The sequence below is a fragment of the Aplidium turbinatum genome, chromosome 4, assembly GCF_918807975.1.
Source record: "Aplidium turbinatum chromosome 4, kaAplTurb1.1, whole genome shotgun sequence".
NCBI lineage: Eukaryota > Metazoa > Chordata > Ascidiacea > Aplousobranchia > Polyclinidae > Aplidium > Aplidium turbinatum.
The window spans coordinates 5,185,888-5,207,921 of NC_137475.1; the positions used below are offsets into that span (position 1 = coordinate 5,185,888).

A 22,034-nucleotide genomic window follows, 5' to 3' on the forward strand; every position below is an offset into this window, starting at 1 on the left:
CTGCGTTAAGTTGCGTCGGATGTTCAAGCCATAGATGTACGTGCATCTACTAGGGGTGTTCAATTTCGATTATTTGAATATTCGAAATTCAATTTATTTTCTATTTCCGAATTTCGATTTCGAATATCACAACTATTCACCACACTGCAAAATTTGATTTTATTGAAAGAAACGACATGAAAATTCGCTAGGAAACGCGAACAAAAGCCATGAAAATTTGAGAAAAAAGAACATAAAATAACGTCTACAGCTCCAGGCCCATGTTGGTGTTTATGAACACAAGCTGATCGACATGGTCACCCGTCAGTCGGGATCTCAGCTTCGTGACGGTCAGGCCAGCTTTTGTTCCGCTGGAGCCGAGGTCGCTGGGATCCCAAACACTTCAAGTTCATTTTCACAGCGAGCGATTCACTGCCGCGACATTTCACTGCAGAGTGCAGAGGTTTCGACTCGAAAGCGACATCGAGTATGTTTTCAAGCGCATAAAGCTAAACGCACGCTCCGTCTAGGTAGCAAATTATGTTGTTTTTGGGTGCATTCAACATCTGATGACATTGAATCGACACAAAATGGTAGATTTTTGCTATGTCCCAGGCAGCAAAATCAGTCATTTTTACATTGATTCAACATCTGCAGACATTAAATCAATGTAAAAATGACAGATTTTGTTGTCTGGTGTTGGATTGTAGCATCGCAACTCGTTCTCGTAATTATTTATCGCGAAGCTGTTGCGGTTTGCATTCAAAAAGTGTTTTCCTGCTGCCGATCGCTAGTTCACCTATTGTTTTATGTATCAATACCGCATAAAAAGTTGCCCCCACACAGACATATGCGTGGGGGCCTGGCCCCCACGCAGGCCCGTAGCCAGCCGGGCCTCGCCCCCCTGAAAAAAAATTCGCCCCTTCTTGGCAAAATCTCAACATTCTCGGGCAACAGCTACAATTATAATGATTTTGCCCATTTAAATTTTTTCTCCCCCCCTAAAAAAAGTTGCCCCCCCTTGCTCTGCGGTCTGGCTACGGCCCTGCCCCCACGGCTTAGGCGCGTATGAATTCGGTAAAAAATGGATAAAAATGCGACAAAGCTCAGCCTACACTTTCTGCTATTGCACAACCTAGCTATCTTCATTCTTGAGAGAAATTTGTGAAATTTGGCATTAAAAATGCCAACCTGGCATCCCTGGTGCAGGACCGGCGTCGAAGTCTTTTTTCGCTTGCAAAATGCGACAAGACAGATTTCGCGCCACTCCCGTTACTTTCAACCGCGTTCAGCCGAAAGGGCGGCTATAATTTCGAATATGTCCGATACGAAAAACGAATTTCGAATATCACCTTAATCGAAATTGAACACCCCTAGCATCTACGAACATGTGCGGTTTTGTCAACAAATGTGAGACAATGTTCGGTAAAAATGGAATTTTATTTGCGCGATAATAATACACCCACTACGACTAAACAACCACAGATACGTAATGCGATACTCCGCAAAGTCACAGCATCACATAGAAGACAGCTTTAAGAAAAAGAATTCTCCTGATTTAGGGATGTTGAGCTTCTACGATAAAACACTAAAAAACATTTTAAAGTCTTAAATTTTGCACTAATTAAACATTGAAGTAGGCAATTTAAATTTTCGATTTGCCCTTCCAAGAAAAAATAAATAAAAATAGGGTCGTTGTCGTCTGACGAAAGGAGTAGCAATCCAAGTTCTTATTGTTCGGTGTTGATCGGGAGCAAGGTGCCTTCCTCCATCATATCCAGGTCACGTGCCCATGCTTCCAACATTGAACGGAAGGGCACCCACGAAGTGGGGTGCTCAGCTACATTGTTGGCTGGGTTGGCCGGATCTTGGACTATGGGGGGTGACTCGGCACTTTCGTTGCTACTATATTCGATGTTGTAGTCTTTGGGGTCGTAAAAACGCCCCCAGGATAAACGAAGGGGAGCCGGCCTAAAAAATAAAACAAAAATAACTAAAAAAACATAACACGAAGCTTGAAATACTTAAGAAAATTAAATATCGTATCACAAATGTCAAACCCACAACTTTGCTCGATTATAACTTTATAATTTCTATTTCATTTAAAAAACGGATATTTGAACAAAGTTGATGAACCTTATGCTACTTGAAGTGTTTTACTGTGATTCTAGTGATGGTAGCTAAGTTAGAGTGTTGTGCAATCCATGAGGACCTGGAGTTTCCAGTGGACAGGACAAGTTTAATGAAGCACTTGAGCACAGTTCTGTTGCTAGGAAGACTTTCTTCGATCACGTGACACGCATTCTCATAGCCTCGGATCAGAAGCAACGACAGCAAGTAAGAAGACGGCCGCCATTTCCACTCGCTCCAGTCAGCCGCGTTTCGCCAATACTTCACGACCAAGATCAAATCTTTCACCTGAAGACGAAGTTGAAACGAGAATAGTATCAGACATCTGCGCAGTACTTCCACAAAATACTATTGATCCCTATAGTTTGGGATTGAGGAATCATATGCGATAAAACGGTTTATATGTTCTACCAGTATGCGATTAACCGATAAGGCCTGTATTGGGGAAAAAAAAGTACATCTTAAACGATCAAACTTTTTCACAGTTTCGTCTTCTTAGGTTGGATCTACTTTTACAGAAACGATAACAATAACAAAAACTGGGCAATTTAACTTTGAAACCTGATCAGACTGTTCTTCCACGAACAACCTCTGTCTCTCAGCGGTCGCTGGGCAGAACCAGGTCAAATTCTCCGACGTTCTTTGTCTCAGCAATTCCTCATACAACGCGTCGTACCCCCCTTCTGCTTGCCAATCATAGACAGGGTACAAGTCGACTTCAATATCCTTGTACTTAAACTGAACAGAATGTGGCCTGAAATGTAATGGTCATAACAATGAACGTTATCAAAACGTTAATAATCGGCCATTTCTGAACTTAACCTTTTATTTTCACATAGGACTAAAAAGGTTTAATTTGATCTTTCAAATAAGCTCGGAAAACCTTTTCTTTTGACTTTGGTATAAGAAGATAAGGTTCTCGCTGTACCAAGCCTTCGGCACTAACGAGAGTAGGGTGGCCAGTTCCTTTTTCTCGGCCGTCTTTCCTTCAGCAATTATGCCCACCCAATTTATTACACCCGAAGTCTCTACCTGAGCGGTGTTTTCAACAACCAGCTTAAGTCGGGAGTCGAACCAGGTTCATATTATTGGAAAGCCAACGCCTCACCTGCTGCGCCATCCCACTGCAAATGCAGTAACTAGTCTCCAAAAACCTTAACAGGCTGTAAAGATTTTTAGTGACTACTTAGTAACTGCATTTGATGTAATTCGTTCTGCTTGGCCTTTTGCTAGGCATTGAGCACTTTTTTGTAGTATTAATGTACATCGAATATGCACTGTAGGTACATGAGCTCATGTATATACGCATCATACAGAAGAACTATGGTATACATCATCTTACGTATATGCAAAATCTGAGCAATTCTCCAGTTTCCCTTCTAAGCATCCTTCTTCTAACATTTTCGCTAGAGCGACAACAAACGATGGCAACCACATCACGTGACCATTCCTAGGAAGATCGGTACTGGTCATGACGAAGTCCACATCACACCGGTTGCTACATAAAGTCCTCATCCCAACGGACCCTGGATGAGTTGAGAGCGTTAAAACAGCACTGAAGTTTCAAAATGTTTATATTTAGGAGATACTTGGCTGCGTTTCTATTATGACCGCCGTGAAACGACTGGCCTTGCAAGGCGCTGTGAGCAACGTATATCAGAGCTAAATACAGCGTTGTAGAAAAGCATGCTACTGCTGTAGAAATAAATAGCAAACGTCAACTTCTCTGGTCGGGACATGCAATACGTCATCCAATAAACTCAGTTTATACTGAAACTCTTCTATTATCAAAATTGATCAAAGCCAACGAAACCAAGGAAGACAAGCTCAGACTTTCTTGCGAAGGGTTTGATCCTTCACAAAGCACATTCCAGAAAATCTGCGACAGTTTGCTGAAAATCGCCCATTATGACGACTTTTAATTGACGCTTTTTTGTACCCAATTGGTGTGAAATAAATCATTATTAATGTGGACCCCTAGGCCTGAAGTGGTACAATGCTCATGAAACAAAACTCAACAATCCACAGATATCACTACACGAACAGAGCAGTCAAGAAGACACCGTCACCTGACACAATTATGTTTGTGATGTGGATACCGGCCTTTGCCTGGATGAACTTCATGAGAATTTCCTTGAACTCTTCAACGTTTTTGTGAATTTTGTTGACGTCATCAAAGTCAGGCCTAGCAGCAGCAACCAACCTGCAATAAAAAAGTAAAAGAGTTTTTTTATGGGGTTTCAAAATCAAAGATGTTAAAACTTTTAAACCGCTCCATATTAATAACGGGGGGATTTTCAGGTGTAGGACTGTGGAAACACCTTTGTTAATCAACCAAAGTGCAACGTCTATTCTACGTAAAAGCGCCGACAACACACTGCAAGGTATACATGTCAAAGCAATCGTAAAATACATTTCTAGACAAGATTTGATTTTCCGTCGTATCCAGACTGATATTTGCTGATTGATTTAAGTGGACAGGAAGGCAAGGAAGCCAATCAAGGAATACATTCTTTCAGTTTCAATCTGGAAGGAAGCCAATCTTCGCTTCTAACATGTCATGAGCTGTCTTGCTAAGGATACAGCGATACAACTGCATGCTCCCGGCAGGTATCGCACCAAATGATAAACACAACTGGTCGCCAAAAGGAATAATTATGCATAACATAAACATTTTCTAACATTATACCAACGTCAATCTGACTTGCTATACTCACAGGCTGATGTCCTCCCGGTATTCAGAAAACAACGTTTTTCTTTCATCCCCGCTAGGTTGTGGTAGAGGACGGTATGGGCGACCACTTCGGTCTTCAATCGCCTTCAGAGCACCTGGTCAGAATTCAAAAGAAACAAGGAATTTAATTGCTGCCTTTAATTCTCTTTTGTTGATTCACTACTGTACAACCATCGCCTTAAAATTGTTCAACTTATAGCATCTGTATTCTGTACAGATCAGAGCGAAACTCACAACTAAAGTGGAAGAAAAACATTCATCACCGGCTGGTATTTCAGGCAAATACGTGTAGATATATCTCGCATTGACACTTTCTGTTTCACCCTGGTCATGCAGATAACGAAAAATAAAAGCAAGCTAGTAAGCAAACTTACTTTTGTTAGAAGCTCTTTGTGCTAAGTCGACCATGACGTTGTACAAGAACTTGGAAAAATCCGGAACAATCTGGCTGAACCGGTCTTGTACGTCATCACCTACAAGCCTGGTCCGCTCTCGTGTGAGATTCTTGCATTTCGATTCCAACAAAGCTTTCTGGCGCAGGAGTTCCTGGTAGCGGCCGTGGATTTGACTCCTGTCTTTCCTGCATTAGGAATGGCAGCGTTAGGAATGCTGGCGCTTTGCAGAAAATACCGCATGCTACACCTTGAGAGCTTGTCCTTAAAAGAATCAATGAATGATAATGGTCCAAAAATACACCTGTGGCTACCAGGAAGTGCGCCTGATTTGTCGCATTTTGCAGATTTCGATTACCGCTACTGCCACTGTCTGACTGAAATTTTCTAACATTGTCTTACTTTTTGATGACTCTGATAATAATAATAATTAAACAAGTATTTCCTGACCTGGCATGATACAAGAGCTTTCTCTCTCTGTCCCCGGTGGGAGAGGGGGCGGGGGTCTTATACAGTAGGTGATTGGAAACCAACTCGACATGGATGGAGATGTAGGAATACCTAGAAATGCCAATGACGAGTTATCGTAATGGCAGTGACTTTGTTGGTGTAGGTTATTTTGAAGCTATCTCATGGAGTAAAGTTGGTCCCATTCACTGTACATTTATTCCAGTTTGTAGACAGTGAATTAACATAATAATGATCAGTTTTTTTTTTGTAGCTGTGATTGCAATGGCAGCTTCCAGTAACAACGAAAGCCTATGCTGAGTCACAACGTGTGTGCGCATATCTCAGTGCAACTACTCAGACAGCAAATCAGTCGTTTGTACAGTACATTGACTGCGTCTGCAGACGTTGAATCAATGTAAAAAACGACTGTTTGCTGTCTGGGATACAAATAGGCAAACACTGCCACTACTTTGACTAATATCAATGTTACACGATGTAATATTTCGGTAAAATAACAACCTGTCGTAACCATCATCCACATCAGTCCTGTACGGATTGTCTGTCATCGCCAGATCTTCTATCGCCAATTCAGACTTGATGACGTCAGCATCAGACCAATTCTCGCCGAAATATCCAAGCAGTGGCCCTTTTGTGTTGAGAGGAACATTGAGTGACACATCTTCCGAACCTTGAAAAATAATACCAATGCCCATGAATGAATAAAAGTAATGTAGGCTACTATATGTTCTGCTTCTGTACAATGAACCAAATCTGGGCTGCGTCGAAATAAACTAGTTTGTATCCATGTCGGGCATACGTTGGTTGGTCTACTCTCAAAGTCTGCAAAACAAAGCTAAATCCGCAATACTTTGGTCGGTTGAGACAATGTGTTAAAACCAACACAGCACCACCTATAATTCTGAGCTCTGCTCTTTTAGTTTTTTTTTTAAAGAAAAGCACAAATAGGTGTATTGTCGCACGACCATTCCCACCTGGGGAGACGAGAGTGGCATTCCATGCGATGTAGCGATGATAGAACTCCATCAATCCACTGGTCGTCTTTTCATTCTGATCGATTTTGAGCTTCAGCTTTGTGGCCTGAAGTGTTTTCAGTACCCACGGGCATCCGGTCAGGTCCTCAAAAGGAGTGACGCACACAGTGGGGTAGGTGCTGGATTCAGACAAAGTGACATGAACCTCATTAACCTGGGAAGAGAAATGAAACAAATTAACTTCGTTTCATTCAAATTGCGTTCGTTGAGGTGTCCACGACAAAAAGTACCAGCCAAAGTACAAATGAAAGTAAAACGGTAAAACTATAACGAGTTTTTAAACGTGCGCGAACGGATGAGTGTTTAGTAAAAGAACTTCTGTTGTAGCACTGTTTCTAAACTGACTATAAAACGCACAATTTTTACAACAGCAACCCAATAAAATATTGAAATTTAAAGATATCGTGGTTATTTAATCATCTGATAAACTCCTTGAAGGTATCATGAGCGAAAGTGATACAGATCGCACTCAGCACAACAAGTTGGATTTCCGTCAACAACTCACCTCAGTAACGGACAAGAAGACGATTCCCACTTTCAGGTGGTTCCCCTTCAGGGTGCTCATAAACTCGCCTTTGTTTGGGAAGGCGACCCCACTGGGCATCTCACTGATACAATTGGGAGGAAAGGTGTGCTCGTATACGGCCGGTGACGGCTGAGGAGAAAACAGAATTACTTTCACCACGCGTTTTGACTTTTGGAATGCTACCCTCCCTACCTTGTTCATCTTAATGTTATTTTCCAGCTAATTTTCGTTACTCTTGTTGCCACTATACAATGATTCATCAAACACTAGTTTTCCTGCAATTGGATCAATATGTCTCTCCAGCCAGCAATTCGGTCAGTTTTTTATATTGATTCCACGTCTGTAGATGTTGAATCGATGTAAATATGACTAAATCGCTGGCTGGGACACCATAGCTTTCGATAGGTCGTCAGTTTTGTGATGAAATCATCAGCACAACGCTAGGAAGGACGCCAGTTCGAAACTTGTTAAAATCGCGCAGGTGAGATACTCGACATGCCTGAAGATGAACACGAAGATTGGCTTCCTTGCCTCCCCATCTACTTAATCTAAATCTTTAACCAACAGGCGTAAACTTGGATACAACAACAAAAAGTGTAGATTCATTATCATTTCAAGACATACTTGACTTTCAATGAGAAATCTCGCCTTGACTTTGGCAAGATGGTTGGCGGTCGTGCAGTGGAGGAACAAAGCTACATTGCCCTTGTTGTCCTCGTCTGGGCCATTCGGAAAAATGCGAATCTGAAAGCGATCAGAAAATACTCTGGGGTGCCATGAACTATTTCTCTTGTGTATTTTTTATCTGTCTTCAATTTTTCCGAAACAAAAAACAAAGAGGTAATTCCATTGATTACCCAACATCTCATAACTTATATTTGGAAGAAAAAAATTGAGATTTAATTTCCGACGCTGTGAGTAGAAAATTATGCATGGGTAAAAGATCCATTTTACCACCGGACTTTCATATTAATTTGAACCTTAAAGAGGAAAAAGTAAGAGAAATGCTTTAACGGGGAATTAGAAAACTGTTGCACAGAAAGGTGCCGCTGGATGAGTTCTGAATAAAAATTCGAAATGAATATCCTAGCATTGGAGAAAAGGTATTGGTAATTTTGCTACAGTTTTCCACATCATACCCTGTGAGATCGGAGATGTTTTCACTTCCTGATAAAGGTTCCAGTTTTTATACGTAAATCCAACGTATGTCAACACAAAATTGACACAAATGAAGTGGTAACCCACCTGCCATGCAAAGCCGCCCACACTGAATGGGGATGTGTGGATCATGGGGTGGGGGTTTTCTGGGCCAATCTTTGGCAATTCGACCGCGTCTTCAAACACCGTTTTGTAGGTTTTGCATTCCAACTCCACCAGGACTTTGTTTCCGTCAAAGAAAAATCCACCGTTTGGTTTAAGCAGGGTCTAAAGACAAAGAGGTTACCTAATATTGCGAAATGCGGAGGTTATGTTGGGAAAAAATACGTTCTTTTGCAAACAATTACGCGTGTCTGGAGCAATGAAACAGCATCAAAATTACAGTAGAAGAAAGAATCAGTTCATGAGAAAAAAACAATGATCTTTTTCACTGTAACACAAAGGCACAAGAACGGGAAATTATGAATGACGATAAATACTCCTAGAAGGAGGTAAATCAAGGTTTTTGGGAAAAAACTGTAATGTGGGGAATGCATAAGTTTTACCGATAATTATCTCGTAGGGCAATATTAGTTTGAGAAAGTCATCCAAGGGTAAACAAGGTTGAGCTCTTAGTTTTAAAAGTCCCAAAATTGATACCTCACGTCTGATGAACTCCTTCCAGCCCCAAGACAAGGCGTCGTCATCCCGGGAAAATACCCTCCCTTCTGGGGGGCTGTGGTAGGTGTAGTTGTTCTGGTGGTTGACCAAATTAATGACGTTAAACGAGTACACCGTGTGGACGCGGACGTCTTTCCCAAGATTGACAATCCGCAAGTAAAAACTAAACACAAATGCACCATGTTGGAATGAAGTTGTCAGGGTTAAACTCCTTTGAAATCCTCCTATAAATTAATCAACTCTCATTCACCTTGCGAACAGTGGCGATGGGGTAGAGTTGTTGAGGTGTGGCAGTTTATGAAGATATGTTCTTGTTAAGAGAATCTGACACGAGCTTTGTTGGCAAGTGTCAAGCCAGGCATCTTTACACTTCAAGCTCAACAACTTTGCAATAAGTTAGTTATAAAGCATTTTCCAAGTGTTGCCAACAGGGTAACTGACATCTCGGGTTATTGTTGTTAAAAAATAACCGCTTTAAATTAAAGCTGGCATTCAAATAGTGTATTCAATAATTTTTACAAAAACCAACTTATGGTCCAGATGAGCGATGGCAAGATACTGGTTGGAATTTTAATGCATTCAAAAATCGAACTAAACATATGAGAGTTGTGGCTGTGTTGCTTTTGTGGTTTAAATGCTTCTTCAAAGCTAACAACGATGTAACAAATACAACGCTACTTGGAACTAAGCAAAATGTAATTCTATGAGAGGTTTTACCACTCAAGTGTGATTTCATCAGTAAATTGTTGCGAGAAAATTGATTGAATGAGTTACCACTTCAAGCCATTACCAACCCACCTGAAATATTCGTTGTTTGGCTTCCCTGTGTACACGTACCAACGATGGCCTGCAAACTGGAACTCTCTCGAGCGAACGTCGAAACTGGAAATTTCTTGCGGATTTTCGACAAGAAACGTGAAAATATGGGTCCTTTCTTTGTCGTGCAAAGCCAGGAATCGTTGTAGTTGTATGCAAGGTGCCATAGTATCCTAGCCAAGCTGCTAATCACAAACTATCATAGCTCAGTTCAACTTTGTTTCTCTGGAAGTAGCAATATACCTCGTGAAGGTGACATCTAAAACAAGCTAACTTCCCACTGACCTGTACTAGCCTACATAAGTACATAGCCTACGCTTTATTCCAACTCCTGAGACTGCCTTACATACAAAACATTTTAACTATTACCAGATAAAAAACAGGTAATTTTAACACTGAACGTTGGTGCGTAAAATAAATCAAACCAAGCACTGAACTGGCAACCAGGTAGCTGCATTGTTACCTGCTTTTGCATGTAATAAAGTTATGTTTACGCAAAAATGATAAAATATACAATCTGCTTTTACATCCTAAAATTTTGGGTTGGATAAAAAAAAGTGAAGATCCCATCCTTTAGCCTGATCGTACATTATACCTTCCGTGATGGTCATTAATGGATTAAGGTAAAAAGTATTTGAACAATCAAAACTTTCCATCTCTTCATGACTAATCCAAGTTCACAATGTATGAGGTAAAACTTCAATACAACGGTGACAAAATTTATCGTAACTCTAGCAACTCTTAAAGTTAAAGTACCCGAGCATGCGAAAAGCTGATTTGAAGTATGTACTGAGGTTCTTGTTTTGAAACTTTTGATCAAAAAACGAGAGGCCAAAAAACTGTGTCAAGAGCACTTGTACCAAGGATAGATACCAAGCGAAGGGTGTCACCATTCGGCAATGCCATTTGTGTGGTGGCGTTTCAAGTGCTCTTATTGTTTGAAAATAAATTGGTTTATGAATGATACACAAAGAAAAAAATTGCTGCGCGAATTGAACGTCAATTTTAAGCAATTTGATATATATATAAAAACCAGTAGTGTTGACTGGAATACAGAAACGTGAAACATCTAAGCAGCAGACTGAAGTTCTGCATGTAGTAAACGATTTAACACAGAAACGGAACATATGCTAAGAAAAAGAATAACAGATCAATGAGTTTCGAATCTTAATTCCCAGTGGTTTCAATGACATCACATCAATTCTTTTGCAAAATATACATTTAGCTCACGCAAATTTTTATGCTTTAACAATCCAGCCGCTTTTACATGGTCAATGTAAAAACAACGGGTTTTTCTGTCTGGAAAGAATATTTCAAACTCCGCATTGATCGCTGCATATTATAATAAACTAGTAGAAACCAAACAGAAATTGAATAATGGCCGCCTTTCAAACCCTACCAAAGAAATTTAAAATATGTCTGACGCATTCGCAGTCAAACATAAAACAGTCAGACCTAGTTTACCTTCCACTGCTACCTGACACAATTCTGTTAACAGAGTTCTTCAATTGAGTATCATAACTTTTTCTTTCGATGCCGATAGGGTAGGTCTGATTAGTGAAATCTGACTGCATTTTGCTCTTGGTGGAAGTATCCGATTCATATCCTAAATTTACCAAATTATCACGTGATTAATAGTGGCCAATCAAAACTCACTTTTGTCTTGTTTTGAGTCGATCTTGCTGAGGTCAATTTGTCGACGTGGTCACGGTCGAGTACGCACAGAGAGGCCAACGCCTGCCACAAGCTGGTGTTCTTGAGGCAGTTTTCGGGTTCACGGTTGACTTCCGACAGACGAGTCAAGGCCAGGATCGCCTCAGAAACTGCACATTTGGTCACCGAGCTCCAAGCCGGGCTTATTTCGTTCTAAAACCAAGATAAACGACAGTAAATTTTTAATCTACTGACTAATTAGCATTACTAATAATCATTAATAAAGTTAGCAGTAACGCGAGGTAATTTTTCGTCTTTCTTTATGTCCAATAAAAAAAGCACCGGCGTCCAGCATGCCAATCAACAGCATAAGCGGCAAAAATCGGTGAGGTTTAAAATATACTTGAATAGTTAGTTATTTAAATGCAAGGCGCATGTTTGTAGGTTTGGTATTTGAATAGACCCAGTAAGAAAACAACGTTAAACGCTACACATCCTAACATTTCGCCTTAACCTAAGCCACTTATTATAAGAGTATTTGTATATGATTTTTAAACATTTATCTATCAATCTACTCCTTCAGAAGAGCTTCATCATTCTGATGATCAATATTTTCTCATACAAATGTGGATGCGGTAATCAAAAGTTGCCGATGCCGACGCACTTATCTCTACAGTATTCCACATCAGGTGAACAATGTCGTCACCATCATTTCCAGCACAACAATTTACTGCCAGTCTGGGCATTATCTTGATCCGGCACAGTTGATTGAACGACGGTGCATCGAGTTGTTGCAGTTACAATTTGTGATAACACTATGAATTTTCTGTCTAGGGTTAGGTTCAACAATCTTTGTCTTGACTTCGTTTAAGTTAGACGTTCGTTCTATATCGATATAACAAAAATTCGTTTTCAGCAACCCTAGTTGTCGCCAGATGAACTGTTGTATCCATGGTAGTACCATTGTTACGTAATCACAACCAGCCTATCTACTTACCGCGGACATGTCCACCAAGAGCTTGATGATTGCCTCCACTGTGGAGCGATCCTGCATGGCTCCGTGCATCCACCATGTGGATGAGTCTGCATCCGGCCTACAAGATGAGGAGGATAAGGACTTTAACTCTCAATGTTAAATAGACCAAACAACCACAAGAGAACACACTTGTTATCCCACACAATGATCAAAACGAACAAAACATGGCACCGATTTGCAATATTTATTGAAGAAAATACATTGTAGCAAAAGCTACTGAGCTGGCGTTTGTACTGATAACTAGTAACTGTAACACTGTATGCAAAGATATTCAATTAAAATATTAGTAACAATTATTTCATCTTTCTTGGTCTTCCCAAAGAGAAATGAAGTTAATTTAGCAAAACTTTGAGTAAAAATAACTGCACTGTGTAGTACCGGTAAGCCTTTTTCACTAGGATTGCAAAAGGCAAACTTCTCGATCACAAAGTACAAAAAAGCTCCCGCGAACTAAGTGCAGATAAGAACAAAAAGCACTTGACAGCTGTATGACGTGAGCGGCTCTACAAACCGTTCCATCCAAGTTTTCAAACTTATAAACTACCCAGATAACGTAGAAATGACGGATTTTGCTGTCTGGGTATATTTTAATTCATGTTGTGAAAAAAAATGAAAAAGCTAAAGTTTGTTTCCGTTAGATGGCGGACAAGTGAGACCACCAACCTGCCAGGGAAGGAAGCCCGCAACTTCAAAGAGCAAGTCTTCTTCGGTTTTGAAGCAGCAGCAGCTGTGGATAATGACTCTTGCATCCCTTTCACTTGGACCGAGAGAGATTTGGCGATGCAGGCAAAGAAAGGGTCCAAGACTCCAAACTCCGATTCGGGTGTGGAAGGAGTGGAAACCTGAAATCAACCGGTTGTTCAATGAGGATTTAGTTTTTTTGCATTAAAGAAACTACGACTTTCGACTTTAGAATTTCCATTCATGTTTCACCAAAAGAAAACTAAAGAATTTCTCACCTATGACACGATCTTCATTTGCAATTATAACACCACTTATGTCAAGGGTCAACTAAATAGTCAAAAAGAAAAAAAAAAGATTTTTTTGGGCAAATGTCTTACTTGGGGACAACTCGCCACAATGCAGAACTTTCTCCTAATTCTTGATGATAATATGCAGTAGATCAAACATTTAAAGAAAAAGTTTGCTTGGTCAAACTCCAGCTTTCACAGACAACCCACGAGGTAGGGTTGTCCAAAAGCGAATCATATTTGATAAAAAAAGATGTCTTCAAAAACTTTTTTTTTAATTTTCTTTACAACAAAACAAAATGTTACTTCAAAACAAAGCATCTTTCAGCCAGCTACATCACCCAATCAAAACCACAGATGTCCACGTAGACTAGGAGGTACCTCAGAAGTTGGTGAGGAATCGGTTAGCTTATCCTGTGAGGGAATCCTCGCGGAAAGGACGTCAGCCAATTGGGATGGACTGACTTCTGAGAGGATGCGACGGAAGAGCAACGTGATCTGTGGAGGTAGATGCGGGGAGTTAAGATCAGTAAATATTGAAACTGTGTTTATAAAGTTTTGAAAAAAACAAAAAAACAGACAGAATCCATCCAGAAAAATCCTGTCCTTTCCAGAACCAACTTATTCAGAAATTCCTTGAGGAATTTCCAAAGAAATAATAATTTGATTTAATGGTGTGGCATACCACTGAATGACATGCTTGAAATCTATAATGATTATTGATGTTGCTTCATTACCATAAAATTTCTATACGAAGTTGGCATTTGTTTGTATGGCTGCAAAAAAATCCTCTTTTTTAAGAGCTTTATTCTGTCCATCTACGGATTCTATTCACCAGCCGATCAATTTCACCTGTCGTTGAATGCGTGGAGTTCCAGTGTGCAGCAATGATATGAAGTCCTTGATAAGTACGCTCTGTTGCGCCATGTAGTGGTAGCCGACATTAGAGCCGCTCAGAGCGAGAAGCATTGACAGCAATTCGAAGCAGTATACGTCCTGGAGCTTTGCCTGGTTAGAGTAAGACATTTAAGTAGGCAAACTATTTAGTGTGACCACTGGTGCATAACAATGTGACAAGCAATATAAAGGATTTAGCAGTTGTTGAAGGCCTGAGTTCAAAAAACGACTTTTGAGAAAACCTAAGGTAAAGATTTTTCAAAGTTGATAATTTTTTTATTTCAATGCAAACACCAGCGTGCGTTGTAGCAAAATTAAGTCGGTTTACCAAATTTTTTTGCGGGTTAAGCATTGGCCATTGTACAACATAATTTTTGTGAGAAGTCACATTTTATGGAAATAGAGTTAAGCAGTGTTGAAAGTCAGAAGTGTAGAATGATAACTGACTTCTTTTTCACAATCGTACAAGTACAAATATAGCAAGCATCTGGTGTGGGGTTCAGTACACTGACCTGGGACGACTGTGGGGCAGCAGAGTCCAAACTGGCCTCCCAAACCTCCTTTATTCGAGCTGCCTCAGTGTGAAGCGCTTGTACTGTGTGCTCAAATACCTGACAATGATGAAAAAAACACAACTATTATTAGCAGATTTGTCTTCTTTTTTTATTCATTTACATCACACTCCAATATAGTGTTCTCCCATGTTATAGAGGTAACGTTCTTACATTAAATTAACGTAAAAAACGTTGGGGTAGTAAAAAAACTGTCACTGTTAGTTTGAACATTGGGGTTTAGTTGTACGCCCTAGATACATTGACATCACATTTATATCAGCAAAAGTTAGCTCTGGCTGAACAATAATTAATCAAACGACAACATCTAGCGCCATATTTAGTGTTTGCTGTTTTTTTAGGGGGGGGGGGGGGGGGGGTTGTGGCCCTATTAACTACAGGCTTGTACTCAAGCGTTGATTGGTGGTTCAAAACTTGAAGATAATAAAGAGAAGGTGTTGTCACTACCTTTTATTTGCGCTACACTATCATCAACAATCAACATGAACCTTACTAGTTACTACCCCAAACAATATTACAAGGCTTTGGCTTCTTTAACCGTTTCTTGTTTAAGCATATCGAATGCTATAGCTAGCACTATTAATGACAGTAAATGAAATCACATGTGATGAAGAAAAGCATTAAAATCATGAATACAAACCTTCTTTTGTAAAGAGGTCAACTTGCTCCTACTGAAGAGGATTCCCACCATGTGTTCCCGTAAGTTGGGATCCACATCACGAGGACTCACAGGAACGCTGCTGGATGACTTTCCAACATCAGGAGGATCAGTCTTCTCGGAGGAATCGGCATTAGGTGAAGATTGAGACGCTTTTCCGGACTTGGAAGCTGGGGACTGTTGCTCTGACAACAACTGCCCGAACACCTGAACATAAACGCGTGGGATTAAGTTTAATCAGATTCAAGAAAAAAAGCAGACATTTTGCATCTTTTAAACGTTAGATGTTATTTTTATTCAACGACATAAAATATATTTAAGATATCGGTTGTTACAAAACAAGCTATAGCGCCGATATATTATATAAACTGCAGATATATGACTAGATGCAGCAATCGACGACACCTACCAGTGAGGAAAAACCAAATTTGAATGATGATCTCATCTGGTAAACCCGCTCGTAAAATCAGTCCTGTTACATTAATTCAACGTCCGAAGACGTTGATTGATTCATCTGGAAATATAAAATCCTATTTCTCGCAATATCAATAACAGGCTAGTGGCAAGTCACCTCCGCAGTTAGTAACTTGAAGACTTTCAACAATTCTGCTTCGCATGTCTGAGCTCTTAAGACCTGGGTGGGCAGTTGATCCACCTGCTTTGGGCCGTCACTAGAGTTGCCAAGTAACTTGACTTGACGAACTCGGAGTCCGTTATCTGGGCCACGGAACTCGATTTTCAATTTCTGATGAAAATATAACATTTAAAGTTGCTGCGAAAAACAATATCACTTTGAGATTGCTAAAACTCAGACAATAAATCAGTTACAAAAAAGAAAGCATCCCATATCTCCATGAGAACGACTTCTGTAAATTCGTTATTGCTTTCCAATTAGAACGGCTATCTTTCTGTCAAATACCAAGAAATGTCAGTTGCGATTCGCTTTTAAAAAGTATAATAGTGATTTGTATATCTGCATGTCTACGCAATCGTTGGTTCAGCTTGTACAATATTTTGCAGTTTTATTTTAAATGCTGTAAGAAATCCTTAACAACAATAAATCTAGGTTAGTGTTGGGTCAAGACGCATAGCACTCACAGCAGCGGACATTGGCAGATCGAAGACGAGCCATCCAACATATTGAGCGTGCAAGTCTTTGTTTGCGTCTCTTATCCACTCGTCATTGATCTCAGTGGATAGAACAACTGATGTGACTTTTTTCTGCAAAAGAAAACACATTGATTCATTGACATTTTACATTGATTCAACGCCTGCACACTGCAGACCAGTTTATACCAATAGCCAGCCAGTAGGTTACAACCGCGTCCTTTTCGTTCGTGTCTTACTCTGAAACTAAAAACCCAACAAGAGGCCCAGTCGCTTGTCCATCAATATCTTTTACATGTTGCCACGTTACCAACTCAATAATACCACACACCTGCAAGTCTCTTGTGTTGTCTATATGCACCAGCAGCTTAACCACAGAATGATCGACGCCGGCAAGATCAATTGTGATGTGCTTCGTTTTGTTTTTGTCTTCATCGCCTGAAACCAGATGTGTGACGTCACACAAGAAGTAGGTGAAATATAAAAATCTTTAATTCGCGGGTGGACAGTTAGTATCGAGAGGGAATAGTGTTCCATCATCAAAAGTAGCTGACTTGACGACTGTTGTAAAAATGGGATTTCTGTGTCCTTACGATTGTTTGTCAGCCCATGCAATTTTTCAGCTAGCAAAATCCATCATGTTTACATTGACTGTACGTCTGCAGACGTTGAATCAACGTAGAAAGGGTGAATTTATTATCTGGGGGTATTGGTCTAATTGCGACAGTTGGTTGATGCAAACAACAAAATAAACATTTTCTCTCACTTTGATCTAGTTTGCAGTTTCCAAAAGAATGCAAAATATTTAGAAATATCGATTTATTAATCACAAATCCCATAAAATCGAAACATTCCAACAACGATACTACAGTAGACGTAAAAGCAACTTACCGGATTCCCAAAAGGTTTCGGTGGATCCATCAGTTAGACTGTTGGCTATTGATGAGTGACTCGATGTCTTGATTTGGACTTTGGAAGTGACATCGCAAAGACAAGTCACCTTACCTCTGTCGCGGAGTGCCTGAAAGAAGAGATCTCAATTGAAGAGAGCTACCTGGTGAACACAGCCAGAGACACCTCAAGATATTAAGTCGAAAATCCCCCACCACGTTTATTTGAATAAGCTTAACTGAAGATGATCTAGCTGCCAGCTAATCGAAATCGATTTTTAGCTGTTTATGATTGAACTGATTCGTGTGAAAATATATTCGTTTGTATTACAAGACATGTAACCGAGTCGTTCGTATAAAGCATTGGTGTGGGTTTGACATCTGTCAGAAGATATTTCATTTTTTTGATCACTTCTGACGTTTCGTTATTGAAGATATGATTGAATTGCTCAATGGTTTAAAGCCGACTCAATTTTTTTTATCTTCTACGCGACTATCAGAAAGACAACTTTCAAATTCTACACACGCCCCTCCGCGCAGTACAGACATTTCTCGCCAAATCATGATGGTACTATTTATGTCTGTGCGAGGAAGCGTTCACCCCCTCAGAGACTAATCTGCGCACATCATCAGCACAACTCGTCGCTGTTTTACAATAAAAACAACGTATAAAAAAACGTTCAACAACATATTTAGTTATGTGCATGAGAGAACATGCGCACCTCCGAGACAGGCATGTAATTTTGGTTGTGTTGGTTGAGAACCACCTTGACCAGCTTCTGTTGGGGGGTTCGCACTGCTTTGACGTCAACTTTGGAGAGGATTTGACTGATGTGGGAGAAGACCTTGCTCTTGTGGAGGAACTGATGGTCGGATGGTAAAACTCGAAGACTCCAGCATCTGGGAAAAGGTGTGGAGATCATGATTACGAGATGTTCACGGAAACAAGTGAGCATGAGGTTCATTAAATTCAGTCGAAATCAAGAATTACTGTTAGTCCAAGACTCTAAAGCAGGGGTCACCAAACTTTTTTCTCTGAGGGCCGGATTGCTGCGAGATTAACATCTGCGGGCCGGATGCAAATTGCGAAAAGATATAGGCTAAGATATAGGCCTACAACTATTTAGAATCTCCATTGACTTGAATTGTCCAAATCCTTTTGTTTATGATGTCTAGTCTGGCTGGTTTGCCTATTTGCCTAAACAGAGATATCCCACTGATGAAACATTGGTGTTTTGAACAACAAAGTTTGCGATGTCATAAGAAGAAACAATATGGAAAAATCATTAGCAGGTTGCGTGTAGCTCAACAGCAACGTCAGTCCTTTACAAAAAGTTTGGTAACTTTTTTCCTTAACAGTTGCAGTGCAGCTGTTATTTCTGCAGCACGTGGCGGGCCGGATGAAATCAGTTCGCGGGCCGGTTCCGGCCCGCGGGCCGTAGTTTGGTGACCCCTGCTCTAAAGCAACGGGAAAAATTGTGGAAAGGTAACCAAAGCCTCGCTATCAAAATAAGGGTAGTAAACAATGCAAGGTACAGGAGAAGACAAGGGCCCCAGGTAGACTGATATACTAAGTAAAAACAATAAAGAACAGTAATAAATTCATAGCAATGGATTTATCATACATCTGCAAACTAAAAAAACAATCAAAGAATACAGAAACATTTATTAGAAAAAAATGGGAAACATTTTCTAAAGTTAATCAACTTTCTAATGCGATCACCTGATAGCCATGAGCTGCACGGGACTATTGGGAGGCAAGTCCATCATAATGTCGGACACAGTTTGGAGAAAGCCATGGAAAGCTTCAACCAGAGGCATCATAGAGTGGATGCCAGCGTTCAGCATGTCTTTGACTGGGTGATCGTACAACGATTTGGTCTCCTGCCGATGAAAAATCATCATTTAAGAAGATGCGTAGATTTCCGTCTATGGTCAGTTATTAGACTTTTTTTAGGGTCTATCTGACTTCATTTGCTAAAGCAATATCGAATGCGTAGCCAATTAGTGGGAGCCTTAGTAGGCTATGACGCTGGCGTGAGCACCGGTTCGACACCGCTCAAGAGCATGCAGCTGTGTCTTTGTAAAGACACTTAAAGGCATGCCTGAAAGTGGACACGAAGATTGGCTTCCTTGCCTTCCCGCTTACTTAAACTAAACTTTCAACCAGTGGGTGTAACCCTGGATACGAAAAACAAACAAACTAAAGTGCTGTGCAATGACGCAATCAATAAAAGATTAAAAAAAAGAAAAACAAATTGAAGTTTCAGTAAAGAAATTCCGACCTCAATTTCATCATCAGTCATTTCGTTGTCCGCGCTTTTCTGCTCTTCATTATTCTTCTTGTTGGAGGAGCTGCTGCCAGCGAGAGCCGAGACGAAGTACCAGAGGATGTCATGAATGGAAGATTCGGATACCACCGTCCTCAAGAGCCAAGTTAGCGCCTGAGGAAGAGGAATAAGTATCATCAAATAATCATAACAATAATGTGTGTTTTCATATAGCGCTTACTTCTATTGTTATTCTCCATTACAGATATATTGCTACTCTCGGTGTTTTTCAAAGTAGACAGTGTTGACTCAGTCGAGTATATTGTTACTATGCATCCGTTCCTTTGCTGAGGTCCAAGTAGGAACTAGATGACTTTTAAAAATAATTGGTATGACTCGACAAAGTATTGAACTCATGCCTACCGATTTCAAGGCGGACATTCTAACCACAAAGTGAGTATGAACTGAAAGTCAAAAACATGAAAGGTTTGGGGTACCCACTAGCCTATCTCTATGTGTTTTTTGCCGAACCCATCTGGCATACGACTGTATTCCTTACGCAACAAAATTTATATTTGGCTAAAATAAAAATTGATTGAATCTGTTCATCACAAGGTAGAAAATGTACTTAGCTTCGCAACAACCATACTAAAACAGATATACCATATGCTCAGGCAGTTTAGCCCAGCAACACAAAGATGGCCACGTAAATACAAATGCCTGGCTGTTTGCCACAAGTGATTTCATAAACACTAAAGATTTATCGAAAAATACCTGTAAGACGTAAACCCGAATGGCAGCCCTGCGCAGCGTCATTTGCAACGTGACGTGCACCGACTTCAGATCGTGACGTTGCGTCACGAACGTCATGACGTGGGAGCCGTGGACAGCGTCCCTTGCGATATTGTTGCTGTTCCCGGACTTTCCGTGCATCAGTCTCTTCATGGATGCCGAAGGATTATGGAGCAGAAAAGATCCAGTAGCTCCTCCTAAGGACACACATTCTTGCAGTAAATTGCTGCTCATGATCCTAACAGAAGATCTTATACTCTAAAGTGCAAGAAGTGCAACTCTGTTCAAAAACTGAATTCCTACTGGACGGTTGATGAAACAAGTAAAACATTCAATAATCGAATGGTAACAAAATAAAATGAGGAAAAAGTTCTTATCCTAAAAGGTATCATACTACAGCAGATATCATGGACAAACATTGTCACGAGTCTGAGTGATTTCAGAAATTGTTCATTTTTAACCCTAGCAGTTTCGCATATTAGTAGAGGCTTTGAGCCACTGAGGCAAACCCGGTTACTGAGATTTACAATAATAAAGGCGTTTTTAGATTATAAAGACAAAATCTTACAAAGAACAAGTGAAACATAACCACACACCTACGGCTGCCGATGGAGAGTCTGAATCCCTTTTGCAGGTCAAGCCCCCGGGGGGACAGTTGTTACTTTGATCATAGAAACTTTCTCATAATATAAAAATACAAATTTCGGCAAAATACTCACCACTAGGTGACGCATCACCACCACTGCAAGCCCTCCTCCTCTGGGGGTGGGAGCCAGTTGACACAGATCTGAGGAGTCTGCTTCGATGGTGAAGCAAGATCGACTCGGTCTGTAAAGCAATATAATGAAATATAAGCTTTTGAAAGGAGCCACTCAACGTGTAAATTCATGAAACACAAAAATTAATTACACTGGAATCAGATTATTGTTGACTTTTCACTTTCATTTTAAATTACTACAAACTAGTGTTTTGTTAAAAAAAAAGTACAAAATTATAACGGAAACACTCCGTAAAACTAAACCAGCATTATAAACGAAAAGAACATGGAAAGAACAGATGAAGAATGAGGCTGAAAAAGTCGGACTAAAAAAAACGATGCGATGGACAGAACGAGATGGAGAATAAGAGCAAAGGCAATCGTTGCAAGGAAAGAACCGGCCATCGCCACTATTGGAGACACAACCGAATTTGGATGATGTGATGTTGAATATTATACACGAAACAACTTTGCGCAGAATTTCTGCCTTAAAATCACATGTCGTCTCATACTTGGCAATGCAGGCAGTAATTA

General features: G+C 40.3%; 2 protein-coding genes across 2 annotated transcripts in view; both read right to left on the reverse strand.

Moving 5' to 3' along the window:
• LOC145768851 (E3 ubiquitin-protein ligase MYCBP2-like) overlaps window positions 1-22,034 on the reverse strand; it is a 72,583-nt gene that overhangs the window by 4,421 nt on the left and 46,128 nt on the right. Inside the window, exons 69-84 of the mRNA XM_082580457.1 lie at window positions 21,463-21,571; window positions 20,726-20,940; window positions 19,967-20,125; window positions 19,405-19,565; window positions 18,404-18,581; window positions 17,683-17,812; window positions 17,123-17,229; window positions 16,783-16,905; window positions 16,256-16,429; window positions 15,667-15,891; window positions 14,961-15,065; window positions 14,410-14,565; window positions 13,939-14,055; window positions 13,250-13,428; window positions 12,548-12,644; window positions 11,554-11,763 (exon numbers count right to left, since the gene is read on the reverse strand). Of these exons, the coding sequence (XP_082436583.1) occupies window positions 11,554-11,763; window positions 12,548-12,644; window positions 13,250-13,428; window positions 13,939-14,055; window positions 14,410-14,565; window positions 14,961-15,065; window positions 15,667-15,891; window positions 16,256-16,429; window positions 16,783-16,905; window positions 17,123-17,229; window positions 17,683-17,812; window positions 18,404-18,581; window positions 19,405-19,565; window positions 19,967-20,125; window positions 20,726-20,940; window positions 21,463-21,571 (2,445 nt within the window). The remainder of the gene's footprint in view (window positions 1-11,553; window positions 11,764-12,547; window positions 12,645-13,249; window positions 13,429-13,938; window positions 14,056-14,409; window positions 14,566-14,960; window positions 15,066-15,666; window positions 15,892-16,255; window positions 16,430-16,782; window positions 16,906-17,122; window positions 17,230-17,682; window positions 17,813-18,403; window positions 18,582-19,404; window positions 19,566-19,966; window positions 20,126-20,725; window positions 20,941-21,462; window positions 21,572-22,034) is intronic.
• Window positions 1,185-10,545, reverse strand: LOC145769569 (uncharacterized). Its single transcript, XM_082581224.1, has 15 exons — window positions 9,880-10,545; window positions 9,061-9,244; window positions 8,509-8,688; window positions 7,888-8,007; window positions 7,243-7,392; window positions 6,678-6,891; window positions 6,205-6,373; window positions 5,686-5,796; window positions 5,218-5,423; window positions 4,827-4,938; window positions 4,179-4,312; window positions 3,452-3,635; window positions 2,671-2,863; window positions 2,192-2,397; window positions 1,185-1,950 (listed from the first exon to the last, which is right to left on the reverse strand). Exons 1-15 carry the CDS (start codon window positions 10,062-10,064, stop codon window positions 1,710-1,712), a joined length of 2,589 nt encoding a protein of 862 aa, XP_082437350.1. The 5' UTR covers window positions 10,065-10,545; the 3' UTR covers window positions 1,185-1,709.

Bases quoted from the DNA above. Each gene is read 5' to 3' on its own strand.
- LOC145769569 (XM_082581224.1), bottom strand. From the start codon at position 10,064: ATGGCACCTTGCATACAACTACAACGATTCCTGGCTTTGCACGACAAA. The intron at 8,008-8,508 runs GTGGGTTACCAC...GATCGCTTTCAG, and splicing joins TGGGCGGCTTTGCATGGCAG to ATTCGCATTTTTCCGAATGG. The intron at 1,951-2,191 runs GTCCTCATGGAT...TTTATTTTTTAG, and splicing joins CTGTCCACTGGAAACTCCAG to GCCGGCTCCCCTTCGTTTAT.